We start from the raw sequence: 21,564 nt of genomic DNA on the forward strand, positions 1-21,564 counted from the left end.
TGGACGTAACTAGATCTAATCTTTAGTAGCACAAAATAACGCATTTCGAGATCAGAACAATCTTTCCTTCAGGTAAATACACGATTCACAATGTAAAACAAACTATCTGTAACCTATTAGTGACAGACAATACGCCTTATCACGGTGATCACTAATGGGCTTTATTCCGATACAAATGCCCTGATGGAGCCCTGATGTGGCGGGCTCCGTAGCAGCCGCTATGGCTGCTACAATGGTAGTTACGTCCCTGAAACCTATACTTGTTTGCTATGATCATGTCTGTAACGACCCAATCCATAAAACTATATCACTATATCTATAGCAAGATGCATGCTGTAAAATAAGAACAAATAAAACAGCACCAGAATTGCTGTATTTTGTCAATCTGCCTAAGCATAAACATCATAAAAGAGATCCAAAAGTCATTTATATGCAAAACTTGTTATAAATAAAAACAATACATCTTCCCGCAAAAAATTAGCCCAAAACCAGCTCTGTCATGTGAAAGTTAGGAATGTTATGGATCTTGCAATGTGCAATGTTTTTTGGGAAGATACAGTAGTTTCTACTGTGCCAGAGTGGTAAAAAAAAACAAAAAACCTCTATTACCGTTCCGACCTCAAAATATACTGTTTTGTGCTGATAAAACAGTTATGTCTCAAGCACAGTGCCATGCTTCTGATCAGTTTTTTTCCCGCTACATTATGGCAAAAAATAATTGATGTACTCCTTTTCAGGTTGTAACTAAGACTAGGTTAAGGGTCTCCATCGCAGAATCAGTTTAGCAGCAGTAAAGGATCCCATGAGACCCCCCTGACTTTTAGTACTCACTGTGGTGTGCAATATACCTCTTCTTGCGACAACACCCCTGCATTCCTATAAAATGCCAGTGACTGTCTATCTGCTTTCTCTAATATTATGATCTCTTTATTTCTCAAACTTAATCTTTTTAAAATTTAACTTTTTATTCCCTCCCGCTGACAAATCTAAGCTCAACATCTCACTCTCAGTCTGTGGTACTAGCATAACTCCTGTGCATCAAGCTCAATGTCTGGGAGTTATGCTAGACTGGGATCTATCTTTTACTCCCTATATTCAAGCTCTTGCACGCTCCTGTCACCTACACCTCAAAACATATGCAGAATCCGCCCATTTCTAACCATTGATAAAGCTCAGACTCTTACTGTTGCCCTGATCCATTCTCGTCTTGACTACTGTAACTCCCTACTAATCAGTCTTCCTCTCTCTAAGCTCTCCCCTCTCTAGTCTATCCTGAATGCAGCAGCAAGACTCATCTTTTTCTTAAGCCGACATTGATGTCTCCCCCCTGTGCAAGTCACTGCACTGGTTACCCATTAAGTACAGAATTCATTTCAAACCTCTCACCCTTAACCATAAAGCTGTCCACAATTCCGCACCTCCATACATCTCCTCCCTCATTTCCATCTACCATCCTGCCTGTGCTCTACGATCTTACACTAACATATTCCAAAATCAGAACATCACACTCCAGCCTCCAAGACTTCTCTTGTGCTGCACCAGTTCTTTGGAATTCATTACCCAAAGACCTCAGGCTCATACCCAACACTCACAGTTTTAAGACTTATCTCTTCAGGCACGCTAATAACATTCCCAAAACTGGTCTCCCTTTCTGCTGTCCCCTCCCCTCTTACACTATATATCCAACGGTTCCATTTACTTTGTACCTGTACTGGCTCACCCAACAATTTTATAAGCACTTTCTGATTCTATGTACAATGGCTGGACCAATTGCAAATTAAGCACTTACTGCCTATGTGTTACCCCCAGTCCTCCTAGTCTGTAAGCTCTTGTGAGCAGGTCCTTTATTCTTTTTATTTATTAAAATTATTAAATTCTGTAATGTGTGTATGTTAAGCAACCCCTGTATTGCGTGTGTATGAAAAAAAAAGTGCTGCAGAATCTGATGGCACTGTACAAATATGTATATTTTATATGACCAGAAAAAAAAACTGCAAACAGCATTTTTAAATGTGCTTATTTGTCAAAATAAGCAGATAAGCCTAGCCATGTGCCAAGCATGTGCTGCAGATTTGTTGTAGGTATTTCTGTTACCTTGGAATAGGGCTTGTGCAACTCATGTGTTGCCACAGCGACTTTTTTGGGTGACAAAACAACCATTTTCTTTATAATGATGGCCATTAATATTGATCATGATCATTATTTATGGCCGCCATTTTAAAATAACGGCCATTACAGTGGTACCTTGGTTTAAGAGTAACTTGGATTAAGAGCGTTTTGGTTTAAGAGCTCACAGTTTTTCAAAATTGGGACTTGGTTTAAGAGCATTGCTTTGGTTTAAGAGGAGGGGCATAGTCTGCATAGGGTGGTCTACAGCCCTGTACTCTGACCCAGGAAGTCTCCCTCACCTTCCAAATCATAGCAGATCCACTTCAGGCTGGGGCTTGCATCAGGGGACAGGACTGTGGGGGTACTCTCTTTATAGCTGTAACCCCTCTTTCCCTGGACAGAGAGTGCTGCATTTATGTTCCCACATCTGCCCTGCTAATTCCTTCATACTCCCTGCAGTCTCTGTCAGCCCTTGTGTTTCCCATCCTCGCCAATATGGGCATCTGCAGTTCCATCCTGTATCTACAAACAGCTGATGTTTTTTCAGGTTTATGCAGTTACTATACATTATACACCACATGCTGATTGCTATATTGTACAGTAACTTATAATATCACATATTCAGATGTTTTTAAATCTTTGTTTCATTTGTTTTACATGTTATTCAGAATAAAAAAAATCATTATTTTTGGGGTATGGAACCAATTGTCTGCATTTCAGTAATTTCTTATGGGAAGTTTTGCTTTGGTTTAACAGTGGATTTGGGTTACAATCATGGTCCCGGTGCAAAATATGCTCGTAATCCAAGGCACCACTTTATTTTAAAAATAAAGGCCGTCATTTAACCTAAAAAGACATTGTGGGAACACAGCCTTAACATAAATAGAAAATATTTCAGATGCAGAAATTTCTGCAACTAGGTTGGTCTTGGAGGTGTGCATATGCAACATTTCTCTTCAGCCCATCAACCCCCTCTCTCTCCAAAATTACTGCTTCTCACGTCATTGCTTGGTATATTGACTCCACTCCATATCTCATTGCGAATTCATCCACTATTTCTTGTGCCGTCTCATCGAAATAAACCTTCCAGGCATCATCACCTTTGGCATCAGGAATTTTTACAACCCCATTATTCTGCACATCTGTAAGGTAATGGAACAAGTTCTAAAAGAAAACAAAATGTGAATCACTGATGAGATTCCATTATTACTGTCTAATACAGCCAATTGCAAAGTCATAAAAAGCAACACACACATTATTAAGAGAATGCAACAAGAAAAAGGTGATCAGTTTGGAGAGTAAGAGTCTATTTACAAACCTCATGTAGACAAGTGTATTGTACATGATATGGAGCCACCTTCTCCTCGCCTTTGATCTCCACACTAATGTGCAACCTGATAGCACCAGATACTGCAGATTTGTCTGTTCGCTTATCTAAAAAAAGAAAAAAAAGAAAAGTTTAGAAAAAGGGAAAGAAAGTTAATGTGTACCTTTTGTTTGTAAAAACTTTTGACATGTCATAGAGACATGCCAAAAGTTTTGAACGGTCGGTGAAGACCCGTACCGATTGGGAGAAAAAGCGGGAGAGCATGCGCTGCAGCACGGTCCACTCCCAGCCTGTGTTAGAAAAAAGAAATCAAATACGTAGAAAGAAAAGATGTGGCACTCACCAAGTGTAGTAACAAACTTGATCTTTTATTTCTTAACTAAATAGGTTTTATTCCCTAACCAAACCAAATGTGGCTACACTTAGTGGGTGCCACATCTATCACAGCTATGTATCTGATTTCACAAGAGTTCACACATGATTGCCTGGTCGAGGCAAACAATTGTTTGTTGAAAGGGAGGATTTCTTGTATTGTGATATTTGTTATAAAAAATTCAGGCTCAGACTAGGTTCACACTATGTAACTGTGCGGCTGTATTTGCGGCTGTAATTGTGCGGCGGTATTTTTGGTGGTTCATGCGTACGCTGGAAAGTATACGATATACGGCTGCACAGTGCACACTATGTATGAATCTACGGCCCTATCGTAAACGGACCCGTAAAAAATTAACAAGACCATTGTTTGCGGCTGGACATGCGGCCGTGGATTGACAGGCGGTCCGTACGGAGTACTTCAAAAATAGCCGGCAATGATGCCGAATGCCGATGCCTCTAATAGTTAATATATTAAATTAATAAAACACATTTTCTTTGTAATAAAGTCCCTTTCGTTGTTCAATAATTTAATTCTAACGAATCCATCATTGTGCAATTAAATATACTGTTAAAATAAATATATATATAAATAAATGTATATTTATATATATATTTATTTTTTGACAGTATATTTAATTGCACAATGATGGATTCGTTAGAATTAAACTATTGATCAACGAAACTGATTTTATTTTAACGAAAATGTGTTTTATTAATTAAATATTAATTAGTACAGGAAGCTCCAGTAAGCCGTTAATTCATATTGCCGGCAATAGAGCATTCTGTACTAATCATCACTTTATTGTAATTAAAACATCAAGTGTTTCTTCTAATTATGTTATCACAATAGCATTATTAGAAGAAACATTTAGAATTATATGTGCGCTCAGCTGATTGGCTGATCGGCTCAGCGCACATATAATTAGCGGGTCCGCAGCACAGTGACTTCATTTTGCTGCGGACAAGCGAAGAGGACACATTGGGGTGAGTATAGAGCTCTCCCCACCCCCTCCCCAGCACTGCACCCCTCCCAGCAAGGAAGGGGGGTCACTTAACCCCTTCCTTGCTGGGATGGGTGCAGTCTGACATCAGTCTGGCCCCCAAGGGGTTAAGGGGGATACAATACATCCTCCCTTAACCCCTTGGGGGCCAGACTGTAAGCAGCGATCTGTAAAGATGCTGCATACTGTAAGGTGCACAACACCGCTCACAATGATGGGTGTTGTGCTCCTGTTTGTGTGTTTTTTGTGTGTTTCTCCCTTTTTGTTTTTCAGATATCGATATCTTGTGGATTACGTCAGATTCCGTGTACTACATCGATGACCAGCGGTTGTTTGTTGTTTTTTTTTTTTAATAAAATGGTCAATGAGGGGTGTGGGGGTGTTTTTATTTGAATTAAATTTTTTTTTAACTTGTGTCTTGTCTTTATTTCTTTACTTTATAGACTTAGTAGTGGAAGCCGTCTAATAGACGGAATCCATTACTAAGTTGGGGCCTAGTGTTAGCCGGTATAAAATGGCTAACACTAACCCCCTATTATTACCCCTGTACCCAATGCCACCAGGGGTACTGGGAAGAGCCGGGTGCCAGTGGTCCCGGAGCATCAAAATTGCCGCTCCTGGACCGGGCGGCAGCAGGCTGGTAAGATTTAGGCTGGGGAGGGCCTAAACCAATGGCTCTTCCCACCCTGGTGTTACCAGGCTGCTGTTGTTTGGTTTTTAACCCGGCTGGTTATAAAAATAGGGGGGACCCTATGCGGGTTTTTTTTATTATTTATTTATATTTTTAAAAAAACGCATAGGGTTCCCCCTATTTTTATAACCAGCCGGGTTAAAAACCAAACGACAGCAGCCTGGTAACACCAGGGTGGGAAGAGCCATTGGTTTAGGCCCTCCCCAGCCTAAATCTTACCAGCCTGCTGCCGCCCGGTCCAGGAGCGCCAATTTTGACGCTCCGGGACCACAGGCAACCGGTTCTTCCCAATACCCCTGGTGGCATTGGGTACTGGGGTAATAATAGGGGGTTAGTGTTAGCCATTTTATACTGGCTAACACTAGGCCCCAACTTAGTAATGGATTCCATCTATTAGACGGCTTCCACTACTAAGTCTATAAAGTAAAGAAATAAAGACAAGACACAAGTTAAAATTTTTTTTTATTCAAATAAAAACACCCCCACACCCCTCATTGACCATTTTATTAAAAAAAAAAAAACAACAATCAACCGCTGGTCATCGACGTAGTCCACGGAATCCGACGTAATCCACAGGATACCGATATCTGAAAAACAAAAAGGGAGAAACGCACAAAAAACACACAAACAGGAGCACAACACCCATCATTGTGAGCGGTGTTGTGCACCCTACAGTATGCAGCATCTTTACAGATCGCTGCTTAGAGTCTGGCCCCCAAGGGGTTAAGGGAGGATGTATTGTATCCCCCTTAACCCCTTGGGGGCCAGACTGATGTCAGACTGCACCCATCCCAGCAAGGAAGGGGTTAAGTGACCCCCCTTCCTTGCTGGGAGGGGTGCAGTGCTGGGGAGGGGGTGAGGAGATCTGTATACTCACCCCGATGTGTCCTCTTCGCTAGTCCGCAGCACAATGAAGTCACTGTGCTGCGGACCCGCTAATTATATGTGCGCTGAGCCGATCAGCCAATCAGCTGAGCGCACATATAATTCTAAATGTTTCTTCTAATAATGCTATTGTGATAACATAATTAGAAGAAACATTTGATGTTTTAATTACAGTAAAGTGATGATTAGTACAGAATGCTCTATTGCCGGCAATATGAATTAACGGCTTACTGGAGCTTCCTGTACTAATTAATATTTAATTAATAAAACACATTTTCGTTAAAATAAAATCAGTTTAATTCTAACGAATCCATCATTGTGCAATTAAATATACTGTCAAAAAATAAATATTTATATAAATATACATTTATTTATATATATATTTATTTTAACAGTATATTTAATTGCAAAATGATGGAATCGTTTAAATTAAATTATTGAACAATGAAAGGGACTTTATTACAACGAAAATGTTTTTTATTAATTCAATATATTAAACATGAGAGGCATCGGCATACTGCAGAGGATCGCAAACCCCGGTAATAGCGATTCATGTAAACTGTGTTCCCTGCTTTCCCAGATGCATCCAGAGGTGTTTGCATCACTTTCTTAAGATTTTATTTGTTATTTTTAGTTGAACCAGATTTCCAAGTAAATGACCGTATGTTTTCAGCCGCATGTCTATTTTTTCCCACGGCCGGAGTTTCATCCGCACATTTACAGCCGCATAAAAAATACAGCCGCACAGTTACATAGTGTGAACCTAGCCTAATAATGTAAGTCAATGTTTTTTTCTTACATAGAGCGGGAAGCAGTGCAGAGCTGAACACTCAGACCCGGACTGATGAAAACTTTTGACATGTCTTGACACGACATGCCAAAAGCTTTAAGGAATGACAGGTATACTTTAAATAGTTTTTGCTATTAAATGGTGGCCATCCACTTTTTCCAAATTTCAACAGTGTGTGAACATAGCCTTTCTAACTCCTGGTTTTGGTTGCAAAATACTGAGCAAAAATACTGTGCGGTAACATAGCCTGAATCTATACATCCAGGTCTAGAAAACAGAAAATAAGAAAATAATAATTTTATACTCATGAAGGCTATGTTTACACAACATTGTTTGGCGGGCATCTTTTCGGACAGTCCTCATTTTGACACCAAAAGATGGTTGTCTTTTGCCATCGAAATTACAACTGTCCAAAATTCGGCTGCAAAGCAACATTATGTGAACATAGCCTAGTTTCTCTGGTAGTGGAAAAATGAATGCTACTAGGTCTAGAGGTATAGGAAGGGGTTCACAATTCATTTTAAGGTGGATATATGTATATATATATGAGGGTTGTATATAATTTTATTTAATGATGTAAAATAGGGGTTTGACACCTCCGTGGTCTTTGGTATATGGGGGAATTATTACTTTGTTTCCAGGTTGATATGCTAAAAAGTTATCCATAGACATAACATTAAAGTTGATGAAAAAGGATCGTGTTAACGGATTCTACTTTGTTTAATATTTAACAAATGCTTTTATTTGTATAGCTAACCGTTGATAGATATGAAGACATGTCACTGTCTGCAAAAAAGTAGTGGTTGACATTTTTGAAATTTGCTATGTTCACACATACTTTTTTAAATTTGCTACGTTCACATGTATTTTTTTAAATTTGCTATGTATTTTTTCAACCAAAACCAGGAGTGGGTTGAAAACACAGAAACTGCATGTTCCCAATTTAGTTTTTCTTAATTTAGCCAGTTCCACTCCTGATTTTGGCCACAAATACTGACCAAAATACCTTGTGTGGTTATAGCCATAGTTAATTTAAAAAAGAGTCATTCAGGGAATAACGTTGTTATAGCAATCTTTTTTTTTGCCTGGTGTAATCATGTATAGCCAGTTTAAACTTTATCACTTTAAAGCGACTCTGTACCCACAATTTTTCCCCCCAAACCGCTTGTACCTTCAGATAGCTGTTTTTATTCCAAGATCTGTTCTGGGGTCTGTTCGGCACGTGATGCAGTTACAGTATTGTCCTAAACAACAACTTTTAAACTTGCAGCCCTGTGTCAAACTGCCATGGTCTAGAGTATCTGTGTTCTAACTTTGCACCACCCCTCCGTCCCTCCTCCCCACCCTCTTCATCATTAGGAATGCCACTGGCAGGATTTTTCCTATTCCTCTGCAGAGAACATTGCACTGGTGCCTTAACGATCCAGCCTATGTGCAGTGTTCACACAGCTGATGAATAGGAGAATACCTGCCTGGGGCATTCCTAATGATAAAGAGGGCGGGGAGGAAGGACAGAGAGGTTGTGCCAGCCTAATGCACAGACACTCTAGGCCACGCCAGTTTGACACAGGGCTGCAAGTTTAAAAGTCATTTTATAGGACCATAACTGTATCACCTGCCAAACTTACCCCAGGACAGATCTTGGATTAAAAGCAGCTATCTGAAGGTACAAGCGGTTTGGGGTGGGCAGATTGTGGGTACACTTTAAGGCTATGTTTCAAGTAGGTAAAAATAAAGGCAGATAACAGCCGTTGTTACAAAAAAGCGGCCGTTATAATGGTCCTGATAATAAATAACGGCCATTGTTTTGTCCTTATTTTTACATTGTGGGAGTGGCCTGTGACTTCACACAGTTCCAGGAGATGTCCCAAGCTAGCAGGAAGTCAGGGCAGGTGGAGAGGTATGTAGGAGTTTAATTTTTTACAAGGGCAGCACAGACATCAGTAACAATGTCCGTGCAGCCCTTGCTGCCCGATTATCGGGCACTGTGTGGGCTCAGTAAGTGAGCGCTGATCTAGGAGATCACTGCTCACTTACAGAGAGTCATCGGAAGGTGTAATAGGGCCCTAAGACTATGTCTGAGAAGTGATGGTTCATTAGATAATAATCTGCTCAATAACTACCCTAAAAGGTAAATACCTAGGTGTGTGACAGTTAACTCACTTACCTATGCTCTAGCTATGTGACACAGCTAACAGAAAGCTGTGCACATTGCGTTCAGCTTTCCTTCCTGCCCTGAGCAAACAGAACAGTCCTGGGCACTTAGACTCTAGGGCAGTGAACAGTCACAAAGTTCTCACTATGGGTATGTGCACACTGAGAAAAAGGCGAGGAATTCATCTTGGAATTCAGCTTGAAATTCAGCTTGAAATTCCTCCCGTAAAAAATGTACAGAGCAAAGTCCCATTGTGCTCAATGGGTTTTCTGCTCTGTTGTTCACACTGCAGAATTTCCAAGCATAATTTTCTGCTGTAGATCTGCTAGAGGAATCCTATAGAAGTCAATGGGGGGCTTAAATTCTGCTTGAATTCTGCCTGAAAACTTTCAGCTACAATTCCTCGAGAATTGATCAGTGTGCACATACCCTATCACAGGAAACTGAACATGATGTGTGTGCACATTTCTCACCTGCCCTGCACTGATCATATATATCCTTGTCAGGCAAATAGAGATGATAGTGAAGCTAGTAACTAGCAACATTGATTGCTTGGTAGTTGTGGTTGCTGTAAATACTTGATTCAGATTCCGGCAAGTTTACTCGTCTCTAATAAATAGCATTATTGATGACCAAAGTTATATGTTGTAGCAGAACAGATACATGCATTTAATAAGTGACTTGTAGGCTAGTCACATGTTGTCTAATTACATGTTGTCAATAAAGAATAACGGGTGGCAGCACATCTAAAAGAAGGTTTTTATTTAAACCAGATGCAACTAAGAACTAAAGGGGTACTCCGGCGGGGGGGGGGGCACTTTTTTGATGGGACCGGGGAGGGGGTGGCTGAGGAAAAAGACGTCCACTCACCTCCCCGGTTCCAGCGGCGGGTCCCGCATCGCGGAGCTCCGGTCCCCGGCTGCTTCCTGGTGTCTGACGCCGCCCGAGACGCTATGTCTTAGGTCCGCTCAGCCATTCAGTGAAAGAGGCGGGATCTGAGCAGACTTGACACGGATCCCGCCTCCTTCACTGGCTGAGTGGCTGAGCGGACCTGAGGCGTAGCGTCTCGGGCGGCGTCAGAACACCAGGAAGCGTCTGGGAACCGGGGACCAGAGCGCCGCAATGCGGGACCCGCCGCTGGAACCGGGGAGGTAAGTGGACGTCTTTTTCATCAGCCACCCCCTCGTAGGTCCCATCAAAAAAGTGCCCCCCCCGCCAGAGTACCCCTTAAGAAATGTTTTGAGAGTAGTAATCTTTTTGATTCTTTCTCAGTGAATTAGAATTTCTTTTTAGGAGACACTGCCTGCTTTAAGGGGAACTCCAGGTAGAAGTTAAAAAAAATGAAAAAGGCATGGAATATTTGTCTCCTCAGGGGGGATAGCAGAAGGAGCAGGATACAATGTGAATAGGCACGGAGGCCATTTTTTTCACTCACTTCCTGTATTTCTATCAGCTACCAGTGTGGCAGAACCACATTGTACGTCCTGGGCTGCCTAGGGGACTTCAGAGCAGTGCTGCGCGACCACCCAGCTCTGGACCACCACGGTCCTGGGTGCCACTTGTAGCCCGGGACCGCGGCTATTAGCAGGCACGGTCCGATCGCCGGGACCGCTCATTAAGTTTTCAGATGCAGCTGTCAAAGTTTACAGCTGCATCTGAAAACTAACTGCAACCGTTCCCTGGTGTCTAGTGGGGCACTTCCCCCCCGCGACGCGACCGCAGAGTCCTTGCTTCTGACCTTGGCTGGGGTCTGCGCAGTAATGGGGCTGATCCCGGCTCTCCACTCTATTGCTTTCGGCTGCAGCAGCCGAAAGCAATAAAATGTCTATCTCATGGATCTATGCAGCATTACTATACTGCATAGATTTCAATGAGAGATCAGTGTACCCTGGGGGACTTCTAGTATAAGTGTAAAAAAAAAAAAAGTGTTCTTAATAAATAATCCCCTCCCCTAATAAAAGTTTAAATCACCCCCCTTTTCCCATGTTATAAATAAAAAGAAATAAGCATGTTTGGTATCGCCGCGTGCGTAATCGCCCAAAATATTAATTTATCATATTCCTGATCTTGCACGGTAAGCGCAAAAAAATCCCAAAGGGCAAAATTGCGCATTTTTGGTTGCATCAAATCCAGAAGAATTGTAATAAAAAGCGATCAAAAAGTTGCATATGCACAATCAAGGTACCGATAAAAAGTATACATCATGGCGCAAAAAATTACACCTCATACAGCCCCATAGACCAAAGGATAAAAGCGCTATAGGCATGGTAATAGAGCGATTTTAAGGACTATATTTGTTAACAGTGGTTTAAATTTTTTAAAAGCCATCAAATAAAATAAAAGTTATACAAGTTACATATGGTTGTAATCGTAACGACTTGAGGAACATATATAACAAGACACTTTTACCCCAGGGAGAAAGGCGTAAAAAAAAACACAAAAAAAAACCAGATCAAAATGATGCGTTTTTTTCCATTTTCACCACACATTAAATTTTTTTCCGCTTTTGAAGTGTACTTAATGAAAAAATGTTGCCTGTCATTGCAAAGTACAATTAGTGGTGCAAAAAATAAGGGCTTATGTGGGTTTCTAGGTGAAAAAAAAATGCAAGTGCTATGGCCTTTTAAGCACAAGGAGGAAAAAACGAAAATGCTAAAATTGAAATTGGCCTGGTCCTCTAAGGGTTACATAGAAACATAGAAGATTGTCGGCAGAAAAAGACCACTGGGTCCATCTAGTCTGCCCTTTTAGTATTTTCTTTCTTATTATCTTAGGATAGATGTATGTATGTTTATCCTAGGCGTGTTTAAATTCTGTTATTGTAGATTTACCAACCACCTCTGCTGGAAGTTTGTTCCAGGTATCTACTACTCTTTAAGTAAAATAATATTTTCTCACATTGCTTCTGATCTTTCCCCCAACTAACCTCTCACTGTGTCCACTTGTTCTTGAGCTCAGTTTTTTACTAAAAACACTCCCCTATTGAACCTTATTTAGTCCTTTTAACATACTTAAAGGTTTCAATCATGTCCCCCCTCTTCCTTCTTTCCTCCAGAGTCCAGACTATACAGATTCAAATCCTTAAGTCTTTCCTGATATGGTTTATGCCTCACACCCTCCACCATTTTTGTAGCCTGTCTTTGGACCCATTCTATTTTATCAATGTCCTTTTTTAGATGAGGTCTCCAGAACTAGACACAGTATTCCAGATGTGGCCTCACCAGAGCTCTATACAGCGGGATCACAATCTCCCTCTTCCTATTGCTTATACCTCTAGCTATACACCCCAGCATACAATTTGCTTTCCCCACCGCCTGGTTGCACTGGTGACTCATTTTAAGGCTGTCAGAAATCACTACCCCTAAATCCTTCTTTTCTGAAGTCTTTTCCAACACAGTACTGCCGATGTGATACTCGGATAGAGGATTCCTCCTCCACAAATGCATTATTTTACATTTGGAAACGTTGAACTTCAATTTCCACTGTTTGGACCACTTATCTAGCAAAGCTAAATCATTTTCCATATTACTGACACCTCCAGGAATATCAACCCTATTGCACACTTTTATGTCGTCGGCAAACAGACAAACCTTACCTACCAAACCTTCTCCTATGTCACTTACAAACATATTAAAAAGAATAGGACCCAGAACAGACCCTTGTGGCACATCACTTGTAACCAGTCTCTGCTCGGAATATACACCATTAACAACAACCCTCTGATATCTATCCTTCAGCCAACCACAAATCCACCGGACTATCCAGGGATTAAGTCCAATTTTCTCCAACTCTCTCTCAGCTCTTTATGGGGAACTGTATCAAAAGCTTTGCTGAAGTCCAGATAGGCAATATCCACAGCACCACCTGCATCCAGCACTTTTGTGGCATAATCAAAGAAATCAATGAGATTAGTCTGACATGATCGGCCCGCAGTAAAGCCATGCTGGTTTGGATCCATCAAATTGTTGATTCTTAGGTGATCCATTATCTTCTTTTTTAGAAGAGTTTCCATCATTTTCACTACTACAGATGTTAAGCTCACCGGCCTGTAATTACTGGGCTCTTCTCTACTCCCCTTCTTGTGGATTGGTTTAACATTGGCCGTTCTCCAATCATCGGGGACATCTCCTGTTAGCAGGGATTGGTTATACAGATCTGTCAGGGGGGCAGCAATCACAGATCTGAGTTCTTTAACCCCTTTAAGACCAAGCCTATTTCCACCTTAATGACCAGGCTCATTTTTCAAAATCTGACCTGTCTCACTTTATGCGCTTATAGCTCAGTGATGCTTTAAAGTATGCTAGCGATTCTGAGATTGTTTTTTCGTCACATATGGCACTTTATATTAGTGGCAAAATTTGGTCACTACTTTGTGTGTTTTTTATGAAAAACATCAAAATATCATGAAAAATTTAAAAATTAGCATTTTATGAACTTTGAAATTCTCTGCTTCTAAAAAAAGAAAGTCGTATCACATAAATTAGTTACTAAGTCACATTACCGATATGTCCTATTTATTCTGGCTTCATTTCATAAACATATTTTACTTTTTTAGGGTGTTACAGGATTAGAAATTTATCAGCAAATTACCACATTTTTGTGAAAGTTTCCAAAACTGATTTCTTTTTTTAAGTTGATTTAGGAGATTTGTATACTGGAAACCCCCATAAGTGACCCCATTTTGGAAACTACACACCTTAAAGAATTAATCTAGGGGTATAATGAGCATTTTAACCCTACAAGGGCTCGAGGAGTATTCACCATTAAGCCGTAAAAAAATGAAAAATTTTAATTTTCCAATAATATATACGTTTAGATTAAAGTTTCTCATTTTCAAAAGGAACATGAGAGAAAAAGCACCCCAAAATTTGTAACGCAGGTTCTCTTGAGTACTACGGTACCCCGTATGTGGGCGTAAACCACTGTATGGGCACACAGCAGGGTTCAGAAGGAAGGGAGCGCCACTTAGCTTTTCCATTGCAGATTTTGCTGAAGAAGTTTCCGAGCGCCAGGTGCGTTTGCAGCGCCCCTGTAGTGTCAGCAGAGAGAAAAAACCCCATAAGTCACCACATTTTGGAAAGTACACCCCTCAAACAATTCATCTTGGGGTAGGATGAACATTTTGACACCACAGGTGTTAGAGGAAAGTATCCAAAATTAGACAGTAAAAATAAAAAACTCTAATTTTTCCAATAATATGTTCGTTTAGTTTGAAATTTCTCAATTTCACGAGGAACAAGAGAAAAAAAGTACCCAAAAATTTGTAACGCAGGTTCTCCTGAGTAAAAAGGTACCTCATATGTGGGCATAAACCACTGCATGGGCACACAGTGGGGCTCAGAAGGAAATGAGCGCCAATTAGCTTTTTCAATGCAGATTTTGCTGTAGAAGTTGCTGAGCGCCAGGTGCATTTGCAGAGCCCCTGTAGTGCCAGCGGAGTAAAATCTCGCCATAAATCACCCCATTTTGGAAAGTGCACCCCTCAAAGAATTTATTTTGGGGTGTAGTGAGCATTTTGACCCCACAGGTATTAGAGGAAAGTATTCAAAAGTAGACAGTAAAAATGAAAAACTCAAATTTTTCCAATATTATGTTTCTTTAGATTGAAATTTCTCAATTTCACGAGGAACAGGAGAGAAAATTCCCCCCAAAATCTGTAACACAGGTTCTCCTGAATAGAATGGTACCCCATATGTGGGCATAAACCCCTGTATGGGCACACAGCCAGGCTCAGAAGGGAAGGAGCGCCAATTAGCATTTTCCGTGCAGATTTTTTTAAAGAAGTTTCTGAGTGCCAGGTACGTTTGCAGAGCCCCTGTAATGTCTACAGAATAGAACTTCCCCAAAAGTAACCCCATTTTGGAAAGTACCCCCCTCAAAGAATTCATCTTGGGGTAGGATGAGCATTTTGAACCCACAGGTATTAGAGGAAAGTATTCAAAATTGGCCAGTAAAAATGAAAAACTCACATTTTTCCAATAATATGTTGGTTTAGTTTAAAATTTCTAAATTTCACAAGGAACAGGAGAAAAATGTACCACAAAATCTGTAATGCAGGTTCTCCTGAGTACAACGGTACCCCATATGTGGGCATAAACCACTGTATGGGCACACAGCCGGGCTCAGAAGGAAGGGGGTGCCAATTTGCTGGAGCGAAACCGCAGCTAGTAATAGTTATTAGAATAGCGCAGTTACTAAAAAAAAAAAAGAGATTACAGGTAATGTGGGGTAGTTACGGACAGTCTGGGGTGGTTACGGGTAATCTGGAGGTGGTTACGGGCAACCTGGGGTGGTTATGGGTAATCTGGGGTGGATACGGTCAACATGGGGTGGTTATGGGTAATATGGGGTGGATACGGTCAACATGGGGTGGTCACGAGCAACATGCTGTGGTTACGGCAACCTGGGGTGGTTACGGGCAACGTGGGGTGGATACAGACAACCTGCTGTGGTTACAGACAATCTAGGGTTGTTACAGGCAACCTGCTGTGGTTACAGGAAACATGGGGTGGTTACGGGCAACGTGGGGTGGTTATGGACAATCTGGGGTGGTTACGGACAATCTGGGGTGGTTACGGACAATCTGGGGTGGTTACGGATAAACTGAAGTGCCTATAGGTAATCTGAGGTGGGTACCTGTAATCTGGTGTGGTTACGGGCAATCTGGAGGGGGTCATTGGCAATTTGGGGTGGTTTGAGGCAAGGTGCGGTGGTCAGAGGCAAGGTGCGGTGGTCAGAGGCAAGGTGCGGTGGTCAGAGGCAAGGTGCGGTGGTCAGAGGCAAGGTGCGGTGGGCAGAGGCAAGGTGCGGTGGTTGCGTGCAATCTGGGGGGTTACATGTAATCTGGCATGATTACGGGCAACCTGGGGTGGTTATGCGCAACCTGCAGTGCTTATAGGTAATCTGGGGTGGGTACATATAATTTGGGGTGGTTACAGGCAATCTGGGGTGATTACGGACAATCTGGAGGGGGTCACTGGCAACGTGCGGTGGTTACGAGCAACGTGCGGTGGTTACGTGTAATCTGGGGGGTTACGTGCAATCTGTCGTGATTACGGACAACCTGGGGTGGTTACGGGCAACCTGGGGCGGTTACGGGTAATCTGGGGGGGGGGTTTAGGGTTAATTTGGGAGTAAACTGCAATTATTACTATAATAAAAAGTGTGTGTTTTATTTTTTTGTATGTTTGTCACTTTTTTGTACTTTATACATTCATTTTCACTGTATTACTATGATTACTATGATATTTTCTATCACAGTAATCATTGTTCAGTGGCAGAGGTCTCTGTCGCTTTAAATTTTCAGAGATGGCTGGTTCTGCCGCGCATGCGCACTTCAGAACCAGCCAGGACGCAGAAGAGGAAGGACCTCCCTGGATCCGGTGAGTTTATGGGGAAGGGGGTGTGACTGGGGGACGGGGGTGACTGGGGGGCTGGGGGGCGACTTGGGTGGGGGGCACAGTATCACTTTTTATCCCCTGTCCCCAATCATTTATGGGGACAGGGGATAAAAAGTGCCGGCAGCACATGGTACAAGCGATCAGCGGTATATAGTATATATAGGGGGGTCCCGAACACTGCCCCATGCTCTCCGCTACCTCCGGTGGCAGAGATCATGGGGCTTTCATTAATTTTTACTTTTTGATCACTGTGAACAGACTATGTCATTATTGATTCTCATTACCTCCGGTGCTGGACTCAAATGAGAGCGGGATCGCTATCTCTGCAGCGATCCCGCTCTCATCACAAAGCCCCCTGAAGTCAGAAACGTATATATACATTCCTACTGCACGGGGTATGTGCAATAGGAACGTATATATACATGTTACTGATGCGAAGGGGTTAAGAACCCTGGGATGGACGCCATCTGGACCTATCGCCTTATTCAGCTTTAAACAGGCAAGTTCCTCTGCAACTTCAGCCTATGAAAATACTGGAGCTGAACCCATATAATTGGAGGCAATGCTGTGTCCAGCCATCCTGTGATTGTGAAGGCCTCCTTCTGAAAACACTGAGCAGAAGAACAGTAACTATTCAAATAGTCAGCGACCGCCTTATCTCCATCAATAAGCATATTCTCCCCATTACTTATTTTAGAAATGCTGCAGCCATTCTTCTTCTTCCTGTCACTGATATATCTCAAGTTTTTATTCCCCTCCTTAACAGATTTTGCCATTTCTTCTTCTTTTAAAGCTTTAGCAGCATTTATAATCTGCTTTGCCTCCTTCTGTATAGTTTTATACGTCTCTCTGTCAGCTTCATTCCCAGTCTCCTTATACTTCCTATACGCTGCCTTTTTTCCCTTTACAATGGCCTTAACCTCTCTAGTAACCACAATGGATTCTTCTTCCTTTTACTTTTGCTAACTTCTCGCACATGTAGTCTAGTTGCCTTTAATATGGCATTTTTTAATTCTGCCCACTGAATGAATGGGTTAATGTACTTTTAATAGAGTTCCCCTTTAATAGAGGAGTTCCCCATTAATAGAGATTGTTACTTTATACTAGTGTTAAATACATCTTATCCTAATGGCTTAAGTATTAGGGTACGTTCACACTATGGAATTAGCACGGAAATTAAAGCAGAGTCTGCTCCGTGGATTTAGTTTGAAGTTACTCCTGTCCCATCGATTCAATAGGATGTCTTACACGCACTCCGCCATCCACCCAAAGAATCTTATAACTTTTAATTACATGCAAACAACGTGTTTGTTTGTTTTTAAATGAAGTCACTTACAATTATGTTAGATATTTGATGCAAAGTTGTTTTTTTAATGATAGTGCTTATTTAAGTGTTTTAACTTGGTTTAAATTGACTACAACTATGAGCATCTTAGGCCAGAAACGTGTAAGTTGAGACCATGGGGATTTTTCCACATATTACTTTTTTACTATATATTACTTGCTCCACATATTACTTTCAAAATTTATATTAACAAAAGATTTTAATTCCTGGTCAATGATAGAATTTTTCTGAAATTAGTCTACAAGAAGCTGTTGTGAATCTGTGGTGAGCTAGTTACTTTTATTGTATCATGTACAAGTGGTACATGCCTCACTACAGCAAAATGTAAGAAAGATGGCAAGACAATCAAAATAATCTGACACTTATTAATGTAGAGATGAGGCAAAGAGCTGAAAGGCAGTAAGAGTCAATAAAAATAAGAGCGTAAGCTACAGTATCAAAGAAGCAAAAGTAGCCATAGTAGTAAATGCTTTGTATCCTGTTTGATACAAGAATAGATGGCTTACCTAGATTGTACCATACATCCATCTCTCCACTCAGGGTTCGAACCTCAATGATAGTCTGTCCCAAAAAATCATCTGACTCGCGCTTGAATCTTTGCTTCACTCTTGATTTTATGTCATCATCCTCATCCCATACACGTACCTTGATGCGATCTGAAGAGTTGTGACACTCACTAGAAATTGAAAAACAGCCCAAAACAATGTAATACAGCCACGTACAGCATACCAAGGGCTCATTCACACAAGCAGATTTACCCTCAACATTTGTTCTATATTTTTAAAGCTTCACTATCATTACATAAAATGTTTGACAGGTTTAAGAGACATGTTTAGACAGCCACCAAACTAGCTGACTGCTTTTACTCCCTGGCTGCTCTCCCTGTACCACTGCAGGAGATGGGCCACATAGACTTACAATAGAATCAGTCTCCTGCAGAAAGATAGGTATAGCAGCAAGCCTGGTAAAAAAGCTGGCTCCACCATTTGGTGCCACAGTGAGTGGAGCCAGAAGTGGTGGTGGTTACTGCAGCCCACCTTCCTGTTCATATAAATGGGAGATGCAACCAAGATTTGTTTGCCAAATGGCTCTATTCACATACATTAGCAGTCTGACTTAAGACTGTCTTGTCTTAATAAGACCAGTCTCACATAAGCTGAATTACAGCATAATGTACAAGCCTGTCTGAACTCATAGTAACATATAATCTATGACTCATGGTCAGGACAGGACTAACAAGAAAGATGAAATATACCTGTATTACACTCACGTAAAGCTGGCCTAAATAAGATGACTTGGAGTCAATTGCATCAAATGTACATAGGCATATACTCCTTATTAAAGGGGAACTTGTGCAAGAAAAATTCTTTCAAATTAACTGGTGTCAGAAAGTTATATAGATTTCTAATTGACTATGTAAAAAAAATCTCAAGTCTTCCAGTACTAATCAGCTGCAGTAAACCTGCAGGAAGGTGTATATTCTTTCCAGTCTGACAGTGTTTTCTGCTGCCACCTCTGTCCCTGACAGGAACTGTCCAAAGCAGGAAAGGTTTTCTATAGGGGTTTGCTACTGCTCTGGAAAGTTCCTGACACAGACCGACTTGGCAGCAGAAAGCACTTTGCCACACTGGAAAGAAAACACAATTTCCTGCAGGACATACAGCAGATGATAAGCACTGGACGACTTGAAATTTGAATTGAATTGAATACAACTCTGTATAACTTTCTGAAACAGGTTGATTTGAAAGAAAAAGATTTTCACTGGATTTCCCCTTTGAGGCCAAGTTTACACACTATGGGGGACATGCATCATCCGGCGTACTGATGATTTTCTGCGTAAAGTGCCGCTAAAATAAAATATTCGCATATCGGCACTTCACGCGGAGTACGCCGGGGGGTCGGGGAGGGGGTGTGGAGGGGGCGGAATGGGGGGCGCGATTTATCATTTTTTTAACTCAAAGATACGCCGAAAACCTACTCTACCTTTCACAAAAAAACTGACATGTCAGTAAACGGTGGCCGCACAAATGAGACTGTGCACATTATGTACAGTACAGTGCACTTTTTCATCCTAATCCACATAATCTGACCTAAAATATGTCTTCTTTTTAATGGATCCTGTAAAAAAAACAGCAGTGTCAAGAGTTGACATGTGTTTTTTTTTTTAAACACATTTATTACTGGAACAAAACAAAAACTGGAACAATACTGGGCTTACTAACATATCACAGAAAACAATGTGGACTAAAATACAGAGCTACACAAAAGAGTGAAAAGAATATTTAAAATATATACACATTTGTTAAGATAATTCAGACACTCACAAGTGAAAATTTTCTTCCCATACAGGGTTAAGGTTTCCATAGATGGTCTTTGTTCGTTTCTTTGTTTTTCCAACCTGTACAGTAACATAGGGATCACTGGAGCCTGTCTTATCCTTGGCCTGTAGACCCTGCGCACACACCACTGCAAAAGAGTAAACAATAGTGAATGGCACCTTCAACGTGAGTTAAAGTGGTAATCTGGTTAACATTGTGATCATCCCACACAACGGCGGACATACCGCATGTGCAGCCGCTTTGGCGGCACAGGGGCCCAAGAGAGAGAGAGAGAGGGCCCCGCCTGCTAAGATAGCCATGGTTTCAGGCAGCCAGTGAGGATTTGCCCATGCAGGGCAGATTCTCGGGTCCCTGAGAGACGCCCCAATCTTGCCCTGTACTTTTACCGAAGTCTAGCTTAGCTAAAATAACAGCAGCCCAGCGTGCACCAATCCTCTTGGGTGGGGGAGGAATGTGGTGGCATGGTTTGCTTATGGGCGGGCCCATGCAGATTTTTTGCATAGTGCCCTATGCAGTCTGGGTCCGCCCCTGATCCCACATATAAAAAGAAATTTTTTTTTTTATCTGTAATAAGATCACAAATGTGAAAGCTGTGGCATCAGGTAACTCACAGATTTCTATATGTGTAATGTATTGTACAATAGGACTTACCCTTAGGGTGCCTTTACACAGAGAGATTTATCTGACAGATTTTTAAAGCCAAAGCCAGCAATGGATTTGATAAGAAGAGAAATCTCAGGAATGGATTTGAAAAGAGCAGAAATCCCAGTCTTTCCTTTATGACCTGTTCTCTATTTATAATCTGTTCCTGGCTTTGGCTTCAATGATCTGTCAGATAAATCTCTCTGTGTAAACACACCATTACTCCAAAGGTGCCTCTTAAGGCTCTGTTCACATGGAGTAAAACTGGTCCGGTGTGGCGGTGTTATCCAATCACAGTATGGCGGTATTATTCAGGTCTGGTGTGGCCGTGCTAAATGTGATGCCTGGAGCTATTACCTACCAATCTACCAATCTTGTAATGCAAATTCCTTCAGGCCATACACCTATTGATTACCACATGAGTGTCTGGTTTCGGCTGCATGTGGTGACGTACAGTAAATTTGGGAATGCGGCCTAAGACTGATCAGATGTCAAAATAATGTTC

At 41.4% G+C, this 21,564-nt stretch overlaps 1 protein-coding gene across 2 annotated transcripts in view; it reads right to left on the bottom strand.

Moving 5' to 3' along the window:
- LOC138785988 (protein unc-13 homolog A) overlaps positions 1-21,564 on the bottom strand; it is a 215,782-nt gene that overhangs the window by 104,696 nt on the left and 89,522 nt on the right. For both annotated transcript variants that reach the window (XM_069962556.1, XM_069962555.1), the window contains 4 exons: positions 20,403-20,544; positions 18,585-18,754; positions 3,428-3,543; positions 3,110-3,273 (listed from right to left, as the gene is read on the bottom strand). In XM_069962556.1, coding sequence (XP_069818657.1) covers positions 3,110-3,273; positions 3,428-3,543; positions 18,585-18,754; positions 20,403-20,544 — 592 coding nt within the window. The remainder of the gene's footprint in view (positions 1-3,109; positions 3,274-3,427; positions 3,544-18,584; positions 18,755-20,402; positions 20,545-21,564) is intronic.

The sequence above is a fragment of the Dendropsophus ebraccatus genome, chromosome 3, assembly GCF_027789765.1.
Source record: "Dendropsophus ebraccatus isolate aDenEbr1 chromosome 3, aDenEbr1.pat, whole genome shotgun sequence".
Lineage (NCBI taxonomy): Eukaryota > Metazoa > Chordata > Amphibia > Anura > Hylidae > Dendropsophus > Dendropsophus ebraccatus.